Genomic DNA, 17,817 nt, shown 5'->3' on the forward strand with positions numbered 1-17,817 from the left:
GGAAGGTTAGCTCAGGCAATAGATATGAATACTGGTTCCGGCGTACCATTTAGCCCTGCCATCCTCCTATGTTGCTCTCCATGGAGACCATAGAAGCCTGTTTGGGCTTTGTGTTACGGCCCAGTGGCTGCTTGGCTGCTCAGCCATGATTAATTCAGGCAGGCCTCAGGGGAGAACAGCCAGGCTGGGTTACCCAGCCAGGGATCTGGTGTCTAGCTGCCATAAAGACCCTTTGCTGTAGCTGAGGCTGGAGCTGGCAGCCTTCCACACCTGTTCCTAAAATAGAGCAATGTGAATGATTTGAATTGAACTATTTAACAAATTGAAATATTGTAAACATCTTTGCCATGCACCAATAGACACATTTAATGTTCTCACACAGCTATAGAAAATGGTTACTTAAAATTATATTTTTAATTTTACATTTAGGCTCCAAGTATGTCAGTTGATTAGTGGCTGCGTAATTCATTCAATCTGTTTATGATATAAAGGCTACTGATCATGTATTACTATATGTTGTACCCAGCCCCAACATAGAGTTAACCAGCTGATGCGCAGTTTATACCAGCTGTAGCACTGCACTTAGATTCTGTTGGCATGGCTGGTCTCTTGGCTCTCTGGTTTCTACCTTTTTAGATATACCTGTCAGGTAAAACATTCACCTCTTTGCATGACAACGATAAAAACTGAGAAAAAAAATCCTTATCAGCATCTCCAGACAGACTCTTTAGATGCAGAGTTATTAGAATAATCTTGTTGTGAATTACAGACTGTAATATTTTTCACACAGACATTTACAGCCTAACTGATGTTGAGAGCCAACACATTCTGTAACAACAGACTTCACAGGTCTATATTTGTCATGTAGTCGACAAAACATCAAAGAACAAGAGAAAATGCCCATCACCATTTCCTTCAGGCTAAAGTCAGTCTGACCAACAGTGCACAACTCAAAGATTATCAGCAAAGAAGGTGGAACCATCAAATGTTTGCCATTTGTGCTTGGAAAAAAAAAAAGCAAATTCCTGATTAATTAAATTTCTCTCCATCAACTAATCAATAAGCCTAATTATTGCAGCCTTATTAAACACATAATGTCAAAGTTATATACAACTTTTGTTTTTTTTTAATCATTAATGCTAAAACTAATAATCAGTTTCTTTATAAAACTGTCAGTTATTGATTTTCTATTTTGATCAGTGCCCATCACAAGTTCCAATTTCCAGGAGCCCAGTGGAATTTGAGAATATGTACAAATATATATATGAACAAACTTTTGGTATATTTAAATTTATTTTAAAAAATACTGTCACTGTTGTTGTTTGTCTATCAACAGAATTTAATCATTGTGGCCTAAATTAAAACAAGGATAAGTAGACGGAGGCTGGTCAAAATTGACTCTCTGCAAACAGTACCACATACAATGAGACAATCTGCCAAGGTAATTGTGCAGTGTGTCTTAAACCTTGAAGGGAGGAACAAATCAGGTCCAACGTCAGCCCTATTATCCTCGTTTGTGTGCCAGACGGCCAGGTGTGTTTCACTGTAGTGCGGCACTCTGTCTCCATCCTCATATTTGTTCTCGGTCCCTTTGGTCAACTGACTGATGGATGGATGGTTCGTGTACGGTGTCAGGCTCATAAATCAACTGTTACTGTGGCAAAGTGGCACCCAGCATCCATTAATGGCGGACCTGGCTGCAGTCCACTCTGAAGTTAGTACACTTCACTCCGTAGACAGCTGTGTGATTTATCAAGAAAGCGAAGGAGCCAGGTTACCAGTGGGGCATTAACAACATGCATGTGTTGTTATAAATATTTTACTTGAACACTGGCTCGCTGCCCTAACAAGTGGTCACTGGATATTTTAGGCGAAATGATTTCCTTCACTGGAAACCTTTGCATTTGTTTGACCTTTTATTTACTCTATTTACATGTATTTACTAAATTGACTTTATCAAACAGTCAAGTCACTCAAATTACCAAAAAAAGTGCATTTTTTCACATACTTCTACTGGGTTGTTTTAATTTGTCAATGTTTGAGATATCTGCGTCTCAGATTTCTGTCCCCTCTCCCCCTAAACAACTGATGTGCTGTTTGTGCTATTCATAGCGTTGAAAACTAAAGCGGCAAAAGCTTTCATTGGAACTACTTTCTACTAAATAAATCCGTTGTGTGGATTATCCAGAGTAGCCGGGACATTGTTTTTTTGGAAACAAATTGCTGTTGAATTTCTTTTTAAATTCTGTGTGCACCACAGCTCTGCATTTAGAAATTCCACTCAACTCCATTGTTGAGGGTTGGCAGCAGCAGCCTCAGTTATGGATGTCTAAAAACCTGTTTATGTAAAAGCAAAACTCTGGACATGGCTAGACACGAGTGGGGTGAGAGAGAAAAGACGTATTTTGGTAATTTGGTTGAAACAACCCCCTTGAATTCATTTCAAATCAAAGTAAAGATAAGCTTTTTTATGCTGACTAAAACTTGAATGATTTGATTAACCATTTCAGTACTGACTACAGTTTGTGAGTAAAAATGACCAACAGACATTCCCTGATCACAGTATTTCCTGCTTTTAAATCTACAGCATATCGAGACATAGATATCTAGATTTCCTTGTTAAAAAATGTCTTTTGTGCTCTTGACTATTGGGCTGTCATGAAATGAAGTTTGGCTCTGGGGACTTCAGGGTTAGGGTTGATGGGCATTTTCTAGAATATTTGTGACGTTTATAGACTTAACAGTGGATAAATTAATTGAAATAGTAACAGACTAATCAATAATGTTTCTTCTTGAATACAGAACTGAACAGTGTTGTTGTCACAGGAACAATGGCTGAATATGACCGTTTAATACATGTGGCACTTTACTATGACAATAGTATAATTATGCTTAACATATTTTTATGTTCTATCTTAAAATAAAGACTACAAAGGCGAGAGATAAAGGAAATGGGACTTGTGTGTTCTGTGATTTTGGGCAGAGGTGATGGATAACATCATTACTCTAATGTTGATACTTGACATGAAAGAATAAATACATATCCGTGAGATGAGGTTAAAGGGACAATAGGTGAGGTGTGTGTCAGTGTTATCACTTTATCCCCTGTCTTTAAAGATGTTGCGGCAGCAGCGTTACCCCAGCGTCCCCCTCCTTTCCTATCTTGTACCCAGCACTCGCACATGGAGTTAATCCCACCTCACTCATTTTAATGGGACAGTTTCCATTCCCTGGACCAAATCACATTGTTTTCACAGGCAGCGTGTCTACCGGCCGAGTACGGCTATCACACTTGTATTTTTTTCTCCGGTCACACCTCCTTGATTCTAAACATGACAGTCTTACTCACAATATTAATTTGACATCAGCATTGTTATTTTCCTTATCTTTTTCTATTAGGCAGGGTTCAATAATAAAAATGTCATCACAACTATTAAGAATTGACAAATTATGACATTTATGGCTCATACAATTTATTTCCACACACAAAGAACATTCGTCCTCGCCGCCCCCTGAACAAGCCTAAGCTGGAGATCACTGCTAAGGCTGACTTACATGGTGGGATGCATTTATTTGAATAGAATTTTGTGTTTTTGATTCAAAATACAGGCTTGTGTTGGTGGCTGTAAAAGAAAATGTGTTTCTTTTCCCACAGTACACAGTGAAACACACTCATGAGTATAAAACATGCAAATAAAATGAAAAACGGTGCTTTGATTTAAAACACTTGCAGCCACTGTTGATCAATATAGATGTTGGGTTGAGTCATCACTCTCACTGTGTGTATGCTCTTTAATATTGTAAGTGAAAATTAATTTCAACCCATGTCTGTGTCTGCCAGGCTGTGTCAGATGCTGTTAGTATTCCAGGGTGTCCTACAGGAACAAAAGACCTCTAAATACACTTCTCACTGTTCTTGTCTGTCTGGATGTCTAGCTTAGTTTCACTGACATGGCTACTTGTTTGATATTTTCTGCTCTGAGTTTATAAACGTGTCTTCAGGCTAGCTGTAAAAAGCACAGTGCACTGACAGACAGAGATGCAGATAGACTGACAGGGACCCGTGTTTCTCCCCTGACCTTTAATCCACTTGGCGAGCGGCAGCTCTGATGCATGATTAATCATCTGTTTAGGAGTGTGCACACACATAATAATGCAGTGCACATATGTATGCCCTTTTGAAGCTCTCGGTTATGTTTTTCTGGTGATAAAAGAGGAATTCATTGTTCTTTTGAGTTTTTTTTTTTTTGAGTTGTGTATTGCTCACTTCTATTTACATGATGACTAACTGACGCTGAACATCCTCCATCCCCCGTCTCCCCCTCCCCCCTCCCTTACCTCTCTTTGTATCTGTCCTCCAGCTGGTCGGTGGACAGTTTGACCTGGAGATGAACTTCATCATCCAGGAGCCGGAGAGCATCATGTGCATGGTTGAGCTGTTGGACAAGTGTGAGCCCACCTGTCAGGCCGAGGTCTGGAGCATCTTCACCGCCATCCTCAAGAAGAGTGTCCGCAACCTGCAGGCGTGCACTGACGTGGAGCTCATCCAGCTGGTGCTGCAGCGTATATCCACCACTGACAGTATGATCGCAGGTACTGACAAGCATACCTTGCGGAAAAAGTCTTCTCTTGATTTACTTTGCATTGGAGGCATAGGACACAGTGTTTTCTGTTGTGTTACCAAACCAATCCCCCATGACAGCAAGCTTTGCTGAGTTGTGCTTGACCAAGACAAATCACTGAGTCCCCATCACCTTTTGACCACTGTGTGGAGAGGGAGCAAGCAAACGCATGAATTCCAACTTCACGAATCAGTGATCAGAATCACAAATAAAATAACTAACTCTACAGTTTTCCTATCCAGTCTTCTTTTAATTACAATACCCTCATGGTTTCATCCTCCAGTGTTGCATACACTGATGTATTACACTGAGCGAGGACACAATCATCCTGTACAATCTCCCCTGAGTCTCAGTCTAGTCTGTTGCCCATCTGCAAATTACTACAAATTAATCCTACAGTGTTCGGCTCAGTGAACTTTTGCCAGCCAGAACAGCGCTGGCCTAGAGGGTTTGTGCAGTCAAGCAAGGGTGATATAGCCCAGCAGTAACTAGGCGGCTGAAGGGAATGGTTATAGTAATGTTCACCACACTACAAATCATAGTCTATTAACTCGTTAATAAAGTCTTTCAGAAGCATATAACATTTTTTATTGATTGATATTTACACATTAAAATTCTTCTTAGATTAATCTTTTTTTTTTTTTTTTTTTTTTTTTTTTTTTTTTTTTTTTATGTTTAAGCTCAACAACTTCCTGTTTGTTGCAGATTTTTACATGTCTCTTCCTCTGTTCATATAATTTGTCTGAAACACTGATTGTGAAGTGCAGAGCCAAACAGCAGAGTTTTCATGCTGATGTGGAAAAAGACCAGCCAGATAATACTCATCTTTATATTTGGAGGGTTAAATCAAGGCTAGTGCATGCACACTCTAGTCATAGATCTGTCAGTCTATGCCTCATCATTAGTCAGTAATAACTAATGAAAGAGGCTGCACAGTAGCTGGGACTCCCAGAGTGTCCTCTCTATTTTAAGTCTCCTGTTTTTTTAACTTGGGTCCTGCTCACCCTACTTTTCTTTTAAATACGTTCTGGTGGCTGTGGCTTCACCTCAATATTTAGTTTAGAAAACCGCTACTTAAAATTGTAATAATTCTGAGGGTGGATGATACTATCCACAAAGTTTTCTTGGAGCGTCCTTTCACTTTTAGAGTAAATTATCGTATCGTATCAGCCTGTTTAACCCAGCATGTTTCTGTGTTTAATCCCTGCCCTCTGCTATGTGTCTGTCTTGCAGACCTACTTGTGGACATGCTGGGTGTGCTTGCCAGCTACAGCATCACAGTGAAAGAGCTGAAGCTTTTCTTCAGCAAACTACAAGGGGAGGAAGGCCAGTGGGTGAGTCAGAGTCATGCCACGCCGATCCGTCTTTGTCGTCTGGGACCTGCATGAGGAATGTGCTAGCAACACTTCAACTGCTGCCGTCCCGCAGGCCAATGCCCTCATCATAGACAAGATAAATCATTTGAAACCAGGCTTCTACTCCATAGTGTTCCTGCATCCAGAGCAGCACTACATTATTGATATTAGGGGGTCCATGAGATTATGCATGAGTTCTAAATTTACGTTACTGTTTTCACTCTATATTTACTATAACATTAAAACAATATGAGCCAAAAGACGTAGCATTTGCACAGTTGTGGAACATGAGAAATAGACTGCCTGAGCTGAATGCGGCTATAAGAGAGAAGTCGCTGTGAACTTAAGATGTATGATACCTTAACAGAAGATAAGTTACTACATCCAGACAGAACCAGTGGCTCAGAGGGAGAGGCAGATGAAGCGAGAAAGAAAAGGAGAGTAACCCATTGATCACTGACACTAATCAAGTTGTCAAGGAAATAGGGCAAGTTGATTTTATGCTTCTAAATTTCACCTCACCCTCCCACTTTCAAGCAGCTCTTACCACTGCTCTGCATTTTGTTTTTGTGAAATATCCGGGGAGACAGGGTGGATGGGAGGAGTGCAGAACTTCAACTATGAAGTGCCACAGTACTGAATGCAATAAACTACAACCGTGTTGAAAAATGTAAAAAAAGAAAATCTGTTTTAACTCATATTGATCTGACTCCAAGTATTAAAATTCTGTGTGTTAGAGCAACATATTTTAAATGGGTGTACTTTGCAGTACAAAGTGCTTGTATAATGTGATCATTGAGACTATGAGTAAAGTCTTCTGCTCAGTAAATCTCTTTGGATGTCAAAGTCTAATGAGTCTGAGGGGTAAATTTAGAACAAGCAAAAACAAAGTTTCACCTGCTTTTAATAATTTGTGGCTGCATGCAGGAACTTTTGTGTGTGTGTGCCTGTTTGGACATTAATACCACATTATCAGTTGCCTAAAATGATCCCTGTGCATTTGTGTTTTTTCCTCAGCCTCGTCATGCAGTGAAGCTTTTGTCAGTGCTGAAGTACATGGCTCACAGAAACGGTCCTGACTCCTTCTTCAGCTTTCCAGGGAAAAATGCAGCTGTGAGTACAGTGCCACTGCACTACTAACTAAAACAACACACCCATCCCCTCCCTAACTGTGTTTATACAAAGATGATGAGCTAACAAGAGTTGAGAGTAAAGAATTGACTGCATAGTGTTTTCAGTGTTTCACTATATGGACAGAAAAATCTATTTGGCTTCAGCTTATAAAGAATATTTCATAAAAAAATACTAATGAGAGGGAGAAAGACAGGACTTCAGATACTGCATGGTGATCTGTCCTGAATCCCTTTCATAATACGTACTTTCTGAGCTGCTTTCCACTGAGCCAGCCATTCACTGACCCATATAATTTTGCCTCATTGATAAGCTTTACACATTCTCTTAGTTATTTTCTAGTCTGCCATTACGACTCAGACCCTCCTCACGCCTCAAAGACTTCTGCACTCTTTCTGAAATGTTGTGAAGAATGTAGAAATGGAGCTGTGTCTAACAGCATGCTTTCTGATGAAACAGTATGTGTGTTTGCATGTGCTCTTTAAGTCTGCATAGTTAATGTGTGTCTGACTAAATTACTCATGTTGGGGCAGTTCAGCTTTGGACTATTCAAATCGTGCTTTGAGGACTTTGGTTTTACCTTGCCTGCTCATTATTTCATTCAAAACTTCTCCTTGTTCCTTGTCATTAGTATCAGGCAAAATTCGGCTGCAACCTTGTCTCCTTTCCTGTCTTCTTATAGATGCGCAATGTGTTAATTTAGACAAACTTTCGATGAGGTTTTGGTTAAGAGTAGTAAGTATGATACAGACACATTACAGGATAAGAGCTTATTTAGCGCATTTTTGACTATCAGAAACAATTTACAGTTTCAGCTCTTTTTAAGTGTATTGCCCTCTCCCGTTTTAGTGTTCGTTGCACTGAAACTTTACAAAAGCATTGTTTTGCTCATGCATGATTTACCACATTCATTGAGAGGTGCGCTTGTTTTTCCTCTTCCTGCCGCAGAGCATGTTGTAGCCTGCCAGTATGTTCATTTCAGGAGGATTTTTGCATACCTTAATACATCACAATGACCCTTCGATCAGTCATTAGTTGTAAACAACTGAGTCACTAAGTCTTTGGACTAATGTCTTTAGGATTTATCTGTTTGTAGGAACAAAGGACAAATGAACAGTTGTAACATGAAGATTAATTAACTTTTCATTACATCAAGTGCCCATCTTACAGGACGTTTTTCCTCCCTCTGTGTAAAAACTTTCCCAATTTAATGTTCCAGTAGTTTATGCAAGGCCCTTTACATTTTGTGTGTGTGTGTGTGTGTGTGTGTGTGTGTGTGTGTGTGTGTGTGTGTGTTTGTGTGTGTGTGTGTGTGTGTGTGTGTGTGTGTGTGTGTGTGTGTGGTTGCCAGCTTCTGTATGTAACCTTCCTTTGCTGTGGTGATGGTGTTTTTATGAGAACAGAAGTCTGCCTTGTGGGTTTGGGTCTGATTTGGTTCATCTGAACTCTGTTAGCACTCCTCTGTGTCTGACAGCATAGTGTTTGAAAAGTGCACATGCACCTTCCTCTTCCTGTGTTGCCCTGCTAATGAGAGAGGAAGGCCTGGGAGCACATTATGCGTACACACACACACACACACAAATGCACACAAAGATTATATTATTATAATAGTTTTCTAACTTTTCCTTAGAGGCCATGATTACTTCATATTTGTTTGCTTAAACCTTTTTTGTGGGCTATTGACATGACTGACCTACTATACTAGTTAATTAGGTGCTGTTCATTTTAAAAGGCTCACTGCATCCAGTCAATACAAAGGTAGCCAGAATCTACATCTGTGACTTCCTGTTTTCTTCTGTCATTTCTTTCCTAACAGGCGATAGCTCTGCCTCCCATAGCGAAATGGCCATACCAGAATGGGTTTACATTCCACACGTGGCTCCGCATGGATCCTCTCAACAACATCAATGTAGACAAAGACAAGCCTTACCTGTACTGGTAGGTAACATAGGAACGATATACCTCTGTTATTTGACCAGTGAACCTAAACCTTTGCCCTTTTTTTTGGCATTTAAATGTTACATTTTGTTTGAACATGCTATATATGTAAGAAAATGCTCAAGGAAGTAGTGCACATTGTAGTGTAATGAAAGATGAAAGGTGGTGTTGCACAGCTGGATAAGATTGAAGTTATGTTTTTAAGTGTTAACATCTCCACTGAAATGTGTTTGAAGCCCAAAGCTGTCCTGCAAATGTATCCAGCCTCACAGATGAAAAAACGGTTTTGCCCCCCCCCCCCCAAATCTTTCCTGTCTCCTCATTCTTTGCTTCCTCTCTGAGGAGCAAGTAAATCAAGCCTCCTGCTCATCTTATTTTCAACCAAAAATTTATTTCTGTCAGAAATCTAATTTATACAGCAGGGATCTGTTTGGGCTTCTGTGAAAGTGATAACCAAGCCGGGCAGCCAACGAGCTGCTTGAGAGAATCTGTAATAAAAGCTCCTCTGCCCTTTTTAAAAAGAGATTAATTCACTAAATCACATGCAGGGGCCCCATCTCGCCGGGACGCAGAGAATGATGGGAATAGTCTGTGAAGTTGAGAAATTATTGTTTGCTATCTTTATCCTTTTGAGACCCTTTTAAAGTGTTTACATGATAAATTAAACACTATAACCCATGTTGCCCTTGAATGTAGTCTGCATGAAAGTGAGCAGCCTCGAGCAGAAACTAAAGCTGTGTGTTTTGTGCTCTCCCTTCATTTCCTTCTTTTCAGTTTCCGCACCAGCAAAGGCCTAGGTTACTCTGCGCACTTTGTGGGCGGCTGTTTGATAGTGACCTCATTAAAATCCAAGGGAAAAGGATTCCAGCACTGTGTAAAGTACGACTTCAAACCACAGAAGGTACAAAAGGAAGACAACACAAAGCAGAATACAAGCTCTGGTTTGGTAACCCGGGCAGACCAAATATTCATGGTCATAAGAAGACAAATCCTAGAAATTTCTCTGTAAATAGATCACTGAAATCATATGTCAGCACACACATAATCAGTCTCACACACACACACACACACACACACACACACACACACACACACACACACACACACACACACACACAATAAATCTAGACCTTGCTCTATGAAAAAAAAAACTGTCACATCTCACTTTACTCTGGGGAAAAGCAAAACTAGAAGAAGCAGGAATGAGGGCGCTGGGAGAGAGGGATTATCCGGTACTCTCAGTCCCTCCCAGGCGCAGTACACAGTGAAGACCATTACAGTCAGAGAGAGCCTTTGCCTGTGGACAATTTGAAACTTCCTCCTTCCCCTGGGCATGAAGGCATCACCTTACCTCAACAAGCCTCATGAGGACTCAGAGGACTCATTTTAGTTGATTTTTTTCACTCTATTTTTAATGCATGTTCCTCCATGTCCGGAGGTAACCATAATAACCTATTTCACTGTGGTAACAGTAGTCTGAGGCTGAGGAGAAAACTAGAAACCGAAGTAGGTGGGATTGTAGCTTGAGGGGACTGAGTCCTGAAATGTGATGGAATGAGGCTAATTAAACAGCTTATACCCGAATGCTGACTTATTGACATCTAGTTGTGTGTGTGATTGATACTCCATATGTACTGTTGCAGTTTCCAGTGTGAGAGCATGCTTCTTGTTGTTGCAGTGGTACATGGTGACTCTTGTTCACATCTACAACCGATGGAAGAACAGTGAAATTAGCTGCTATGTGAACGGGGAACTGGCTTCCTTTGGAGACATCGCCTGGTTTGTCAACACCAGTGACGTGAGTAGCAACAATTTGAACACGTTCTGACACCACAACTACCTGTAATATTTCATTGTTAAACAAAATCTAATTGAAAAATGGTTATGGGGTAGAAGGTGTGTGTTCACATATGGGTTGGAACAGGTTTTCTGTCGAATATCAATTTCAAAACCACATATTGCTGCAGGAGTGTGTACCAGAACCGAAAAGCAAAGCCTCCGTTTCATGCCCTCTTCACTCACAGATATATCTAATCTCAGTCTTTGCTGTCAGAGGGCTCGGGGGTGAAACCATTCTCTCCATCTTTTAGCATGGATAGCACAGTGGAAAATGACTACGTACACAGCCTGCACCTCTCTCACATCACCATATGAACTCTCTCACAGTCCCCAGGATTGCTTTCTGTCATGCTGAGATATGAGGTTTCTTAAATCAAATTTTGTTCAGGACTGAAAATGCCTCCACAGTGTGCTATAATCCTCTAGATGTGTCAGTATGTCAGAAAGCAAATTAGCTTCTTGATTGAGACGTGGCCTCATCATTTTCAACACTTCTGCTTATGCCTCACTGACCATGACACGAGGAAGATGGGACGTTATCATGTTAGCCACAGTATGCTCATAGTTTGAGGCTGTTGCCATTTATAGCAAGTGTTGACACGAATGTGCCTTTTCCCTCTGTTCTTTCTTGTTATTTTTGGTCTTGTTTATCCTTCCTTCTTATTTTACTTCCTTATTTCCTTCCTTCCTTCTGCCTTCCCTCCTTTCTTTCTTTTCATTTATATCTGTGTTGTTGCCCCCCCCCCCCACCACCCTGCCCCCCCCCCCCAACTACTACAGACATTTGACAAGTGTTTCCTGGGATCGTCAGAGACGGCAGATGCCAACCGTGTGTTCTGTGGACAGATGGGGGCAGTTTACCTGTTTGGAGAGGCTCTCAGTGCTGCTCAGATCCTGGCCATCTATCAGCTGGGTCCAGGTTACCAGGTCAGAAAGAACACAGCATGAGGCATCTGTGCAATAGTACCATTTAACAGAGACGTATAACAGTTTACACGAGCAGATTAAGTATGCTGAAAATCAACTGAAATTCATAATAATTTTCAATTTGGGTTTTCCATGTATTATTTTAATATCTTGGAGCATTGTAAAATACAGACATTGACACATTTTCTGTAGTGGCTGATGAGAAGTATTATTCAACTTGTATGCTGTCTTCCACTACCTCTTTCTCTCTCCTCTTCGACGTCTTCCTACCCAGGGCACATTCAAGTACAAGGCTGAGAGTGACCTGCTGTTTGCGGAGCATCATAAAACGCTACTGTATGATGGCAAGCTGTCCTCCAGTATCGCCTTCACGTACAACCCTCGCGCCACAGATGCTCAGCTCTGCCTCGAGTCCTCCCCCAAGGACAACGCCTCCATTTTCGTCCATTCACCCCATGCGCTCATGCTGCAGGTAAGATGCCTTTGATGTAACATTGTGCTTGTAATAGCAAGTGATAGCCCTTCCCATTGGAGTTGATATTGCTGGAATTGCCATTACTAAACTTTAAGCTGAAGCCACAACGCTGCACCAACTTTAAAGCAATGTCGGTGCAGATTCATTCACCACCTGCATACTTGCTCCTTCCCTCCCACTGTGCCGTACGTACCACTCTTTACTCTTCCTTTCTTCCTGCGCAATAATGAAAGTGGCCCAGTTGGCATCTTTTCATTTTAATAGCCTCATGAGGGCAGAGGTGCAAATGTGTTGAGCAAGCCAGACTGCTGCAGCTGCTGAAAAATGCCATCCTGGTGCTCTAATTGTGGAATTGGCTTTCTATGGGACTGAGATTTAGTTTGGAACTATATACATGTAATGGTGCATTTATCCTGTGAAAAGTAGGAGGTGAACTTTGTGGAGGTTTTCCATACGCTGCTTAGAAATACATACACCCACACTACACAATACTGTTCCTTCACTCACTTTGAGTTGTCTTTTCTGAAACACTAATTGAGTTTTCTCTCATGCCCTCTCATCAAAGACAATGCTTTGTTTCCTTTGTGAGGGAGGCTTTACTGCCACACAAACATATGCTCCCTCCACCACACAAACATGCACATGCAATGTGAAATATGAATGACTATGTGACCTATATTTTCAGCTTTGCTATGCCATGCTCAAAAATTCCAATCCTATAGAGAGGGAAAACTTTTGCCAAGCCACCGTTGGTGTCGCAACAGACAACACTGACACCAGTTTGGGCACCACATTACCAGACATTAAAAGACAATATTTTCCTCATTGTCAGTATTTTTCAATTTTTTTTTAAATCATTAGTGAACAAAAAAAACAAAAACTCTAAGGCTTCACACTTTTGAGATCCTGAGTTGTGTTCACCCTCTCAAGTATTTTGCCAAGGAAAAAACTATGGTGTAAGTTTACACTACATGGGAACAGGGACAACTACAGGTTGTAGCTGATAAAAGCATACTGTAAGGTCTTGTCGTTTTGTTTGCTTCTGACTTATGTAACTATGCAGCTATTTTCAAATTCTGTCAGCACACAGTTCTAACTTTGTGCTCATCACTGTGGTTGTCAGAGCAAATATCTGTGTGACCCACATACAAATGCTGACCATGTATATGTGAAATGTGGCCATGTGTGTTTGTTTCTGTAGGACGTGAAGGCTGTGGTGACTCACTCAGTCCAGAGTGGAATACACTCTATTGGAGGCGTGCAGGTCCTCTTCCCTCTGTTTGCACAGCTGGATTATTGCCAGCCTTCCAGCCATGAGCTGGACACCTCTGTCTGGTAAACACACACACACACACACACACACACACACACACACACACACTGAACAATCTTTAGTTCTGGATTTTGTTCGGTATCATTGAGCCATTGTGATGCTATATAACATACAGACTGTAAATAATAAGGCTGCTAGTTTAATGGCTATAAAGCGGGACAATAGGCCAGTTATGCTGCATAACCATTAACATTTAACTAATCTTATTATCATAAGATTATTGTTTCTTATGCAGTTAATTGAATTAGTTATATATTGCAAGCCACTTCAGAAATTAAATACTGAAAATGAGACAATTTGAAGGATATTATTTACTTTATTTTTAAAATGACACTGGACCAAGCATCACTGTATCCTCAGGTAAACGATAAGTTTGATCTTAATGGTGAACTGAAATTTTACTGATCTAAAGTAAGTTCTATTATGTTAAGCTAACATGAAGGTTCATGATATCAGTACTCAAACAACCCACACGGCTTGTCGTTTAAGATTTTTAAGATTTTTCCCAGGTTTTGAGTCCAGTACCACGGGCTTTACAGACTTTCTGATGCTGAGCATGAAAGCTGTGAGGCCATCTTACTTGTATACTGCAGTGTTGTTGTATTTGCTCCCCTCAAGGTGATGCTAGCTAGAATCTGTTCTCCCAGCACAATAGAGACACGACACCCTCATTCAATCACATTTCATGTAGGATATGCCCTTCACAGTCAGGGCCTTGTCAGCAGCTTACATAGATTATTGTCACTGTCTAACTCACTGTCTCATGCTCTCTTTGTCTCTGTCTGTCTGTCTGTGTCTCTGTTGGTCTGTCTCTGTCTCATCTGTCTGTCTTGTCTCTCAGCTGCACTTTGCTGTCCTTTGTGATGGAGCTCTTGAAGAACTCAGTGGCTATGCAAGAGCAGGTCCTGGCCTGCAAAGGCTTTCTCGTCATTGGCTACACTTTGGAGAAGGTGAGACAAACACAAATTGGTTCAGCTAACAAAGAAATACACAAGAGAGCCATCCTCCTGTACCAGTAGCTGCACTCATAATGAACCCAGCACAAATAATAAGGCTGATCTTGACTCCCTCAACGCCACAAACACACTAACACAGGCACACACCAACACTTAATATGAGACAGACTGTTTTCCCTCAGCTGTATTTAGAGGTCACAGCTGGCTTGTGTGCTTGTTAGGCAGGAGGGGAGCGCCTACACATCTTTCTGTGCACATGTCCTCTCCCTCCCCTCTCGGTGTTATACCTCATTCACCACTTGCTTTTTTTCCCTGACTCCTTTCACTGACACATTATGTTCCCCTTTTCTCACCTCATATTGTGACTCTTTGTGCCTCACTGTCTCCCTGTCTGTGCTGCAGTCTTCCAAGGTGCATGTGACGCGGCCCGTCCTGGAGATTGTGCTGGCCTTTTCGAGATACCTTAGCAACCTGCAGAATGGCATCTTGCTGCTCAAGCAGCTGTGTGACCACATTCTGTTCAACCCTGCCATCTGGATCCATGCCCCTGCCAAGGTAACAGGAATACACACTTACACAGAAGCACATTATTCTACCTTTAGTTCCATTTTTAAAAAATGGAGATAAGCAGCGTGTGTGTTCTATGTAGATAGAACACACACAGACCTGCACAGTCATAATTACCTTCTCCTGTCCTGTATGTTTCTGCCCTACTTTTTCTTTTCCAGTGTTTCAGAGTTCAGCTCACAGTTCAAGGTTATCCCTTCATCTTTGACTCAGTGACTATTTAAATGAGAGTGGCTTGCCTACAACCCTAATGGGCTTAGAAGCCTCCACTTTCCTCTCCAAGGAGCAAAAAGCTAGGACACACTAAAACTGGATTATTCCACTCAAACTATCAAGTGTGCATGTGTAATGTGCATTTTCCTGTGTGCTCTGTCTTTTGCAGGTGCAACTGACACTATACACTTACCTGGCGACAGAGTTCATCAGCACCGTGACCATCTACAACGCCATTCGCAGGGTGGGCACTGTGCTCCAGGTCATGCATACACTGAAATTCTACTACTGGGTTGTCAACCCACAGGACCGCAGTGGGGTCATCCCCAAAGGCCTTGGTGAGAGTGCACACATAATGCAAATATTTTCTATATACTATACTACATACTTTGTATATATACTGCATACTTCCCATTCTGAGACCACTTTCCCATTCAATTTATTGGGAGCGTGGTCTCAGACTTTTGGACCTCACTGAAGATGTATATAATGTTCTCTAATGCAGTAATGGCACTTTACTGTCGTATGGTGTCACTACTCCTCATCTTGCATTGTATCTGCATGTAAAGGCAGATTTCACATCCACACACGCCTGTACACAAAAACATGGAATCACATATAGAAACACAGACTACACTAATATTCACAACTTCTCACTGCAAGTTCTTCAAATCATCTACACATTTAAAAAAAAAAAAAGAATGAAATTTTTTTTTATATAAATTTGGCTCCTGCTCCGCTGCTCATTCATTAGGTATTATCAACATCATCAGCCATTGTTTGTTTATTTGGTTTTTCAGATGGTCCGAGGCCAAACCAGAAGGAGATCCTGTCTCTGCGAGCCTTTCTGTTGTTGTTTGTCAAACAGCTCATAATGAAAGTAAGTTCAGGTCCCAGAAACCCCCCCCCCCCACACACTCCTAATTAAAAAAAAGTCTTGATTCAGTGGCACATTTGGATGCCAAAGTTATGTGCACTAGTGGTTCCGTTAGCGATATGTGTAAAATATGTGTTGTTGCTGGTGCTTTCTGATTGCAGTTGGATTGTTGACATACATAATGCACTATGCTTGAGAGCATGCAGTTAACACTGTGCTGTTAATAATGTATATGTGGAGACTGTGGATATTTTTTTCTTAATCAAAAGGTTATTCAATCTAGCAAGTGTGAAAAATATTTATAATCAGGGAAGACCAGATTGAATTTTTTTTAAATTTTTTTAACACTTTTAACAATCTGATAATTTCTTGCTTTAACAATGGTTTTCTCTATAGAGAGCAACATATTGACTGGATATTAATGAGATTTTTATGCTTTGATGTGATTTTTGGTTGTACCACTACTTGTGTATTGCTTGATGTTGTCATGCCTCATTTCTTCAGGTTAGAGGGAAATGAATGATGAATGTGCTTCTCTGTTTGCTCATCATATTCGCATTAGTTGGGATTGTTTTTATTTTTTTTTCTTGTGTTTAAAATAACTTTCCAAAGCATTGAATCTACCATATTTTAAAAAGTCGCCATTAGTTTAATTTACTTTGTCACCTTCACTCCCAAAGCAAGTGTAATAGCTTCACACAGATGTGATTAGCCTTCATGTACTATCTGGAGGTAGTGGTATGTAGAGAGTAAAACATGGTGATCCTTGTGAAACAACTGTGAATTAATCTGTCATTATATTCCAGGATCATGGAGTCAAAGAGGACGAGCTACAGAGCATCCTCAACTACCTCCTTACCATGCATGAGGTAGGCATGCGCGCCGTTATTCATGCAGCAGATACTTCGCCACCAGATGGCGACATGACACCACAGTACTGCACTCTGTCCTCCCACCATCTGATGTGCAGAGCAAGAGCAAACAGTTCCTGTTGCTAAAGGCAGCATTTCTGTTCCTCGTTATTTTTCCACGTCTGCCAGTTAGATGTCCTGACAGAGGTGGTTTTGTTTACAGTGGAGTGACGCATAACAAATGAATCAGTCAGATCAGTCAGTAACACAGTGAACCTTGTAAGAATAAAGGGTGATTACAGCACTGCCTGGAAAAGCCAGCCACATGTAGAAACCCTTCATTTTATAGAGCACATACTGTAATTCAGATGCTTGTGATGGACTCCAGTATTTCTACTGGATTTTTACTACCTTCTCTCATTACTGCTGCTACTGCCACTAATATACAAAGCAGGAATATAAATACCAATGAGTAACTGCGTATATACTTTCCTTTTATCTTTTATTGACATATTCAGCTGACTGCAAGTTCCTCATAATTTAAGATATGCTCTCGAAATCTGGTTCACTTCAGCTTCAGTAGATGCAATAATTGTGCTGTTGCTCTCTGTCCCACAGGATGACAATCTCATGGATGTGCTGCAGTTGTTAGTGGCTCTGATGTCTGAACATCCTGGGTCGATGGTCCAGGCCTTTGACCAGCGCAATGGGATTCGGTAACGATCACAGTTTG

The 17,817-nt window shown here is 40.9% G+C and overlaps 1 protein-coding gene across 5 annotated transcripts in view; it reads left to right on the plus strand.

The window, feature by feature from the left end:
• Positions 1-17,817, plus strand: part of lrba (LPS responsive beige-like anchor protein) — a 199,084-nt gene that overhangs the window by 20,988 nt on the left and 160,279 nt on the right. For all 5 annotated transcript variants that reach the window (XM_022738141.1, XM_022738143.1, XM_022738144.1 and 2 more), the window contains exons 2-16: positions 4,362-4,593; positions 5,856-5,956; positions 6,995-7,090; positions 8,925-9,046; positions 9,821-9,947; positions 10,725-10,844; positions 11,666-11,812; positions 12,087-12,284; positions 13,489-13,622; positions 14,462-14,570; positions 14,979-15,131; positions 15,526-15,694; positions 16,157-16,236; positions 17,040-17,102; positions 17,703-17,800. In XM_022738141.1, coding sequence (XP_022593862.1) covers positions 4,362-4,593; positions 5,856-5,956; positions 6,995-7,090; positions 8,925-9,046; positions 9,821-9,947; positions 10,725-10,844; positions 11,666-11,812; positions 12,087-12,284; positions 13,489-13,622; positions 14,462-14,570; positions 14,979-15,131; positions 15,526-15,694; positions 16,157-16,236; positions 17,040-17,102; positions 17,703-17,800 — 1,949 coding nt within the window. The remainder of the gene's footprint in view (positions 1-4,361; positions 4,594-5,855; positions 5,957-6,994; positions 7,091-8,924; positions 9,047-9,820; positions 9,948-10,724; positions 10,845-11,665; positions 11,813-12,086; positions 12,285-13,488; positions 13,623-14,461; positions 14,571-14,978; positions 15,132-15,525; positions 15,695-16,156; positions 16,237-17,039; positions 17,103-17,702; positions 17,801-17,817) is intronic.

Source organism: Seriola dumerili, unplaced genomic scaffold, assembly GCF_002260705.1.
Source record: "Seriola dumerili isolate Sdu_G_001 unplaced genomic scaffold, Sdu_1.0 BDQW01000035.1, whole genome shotgun sequence".
Taxonomy (NCBI): Eukaryota; Metazoa; Chordata; class Actinopteri; order Carangiformes; family Carangidae; genus Seriola; species Seriola dumerili.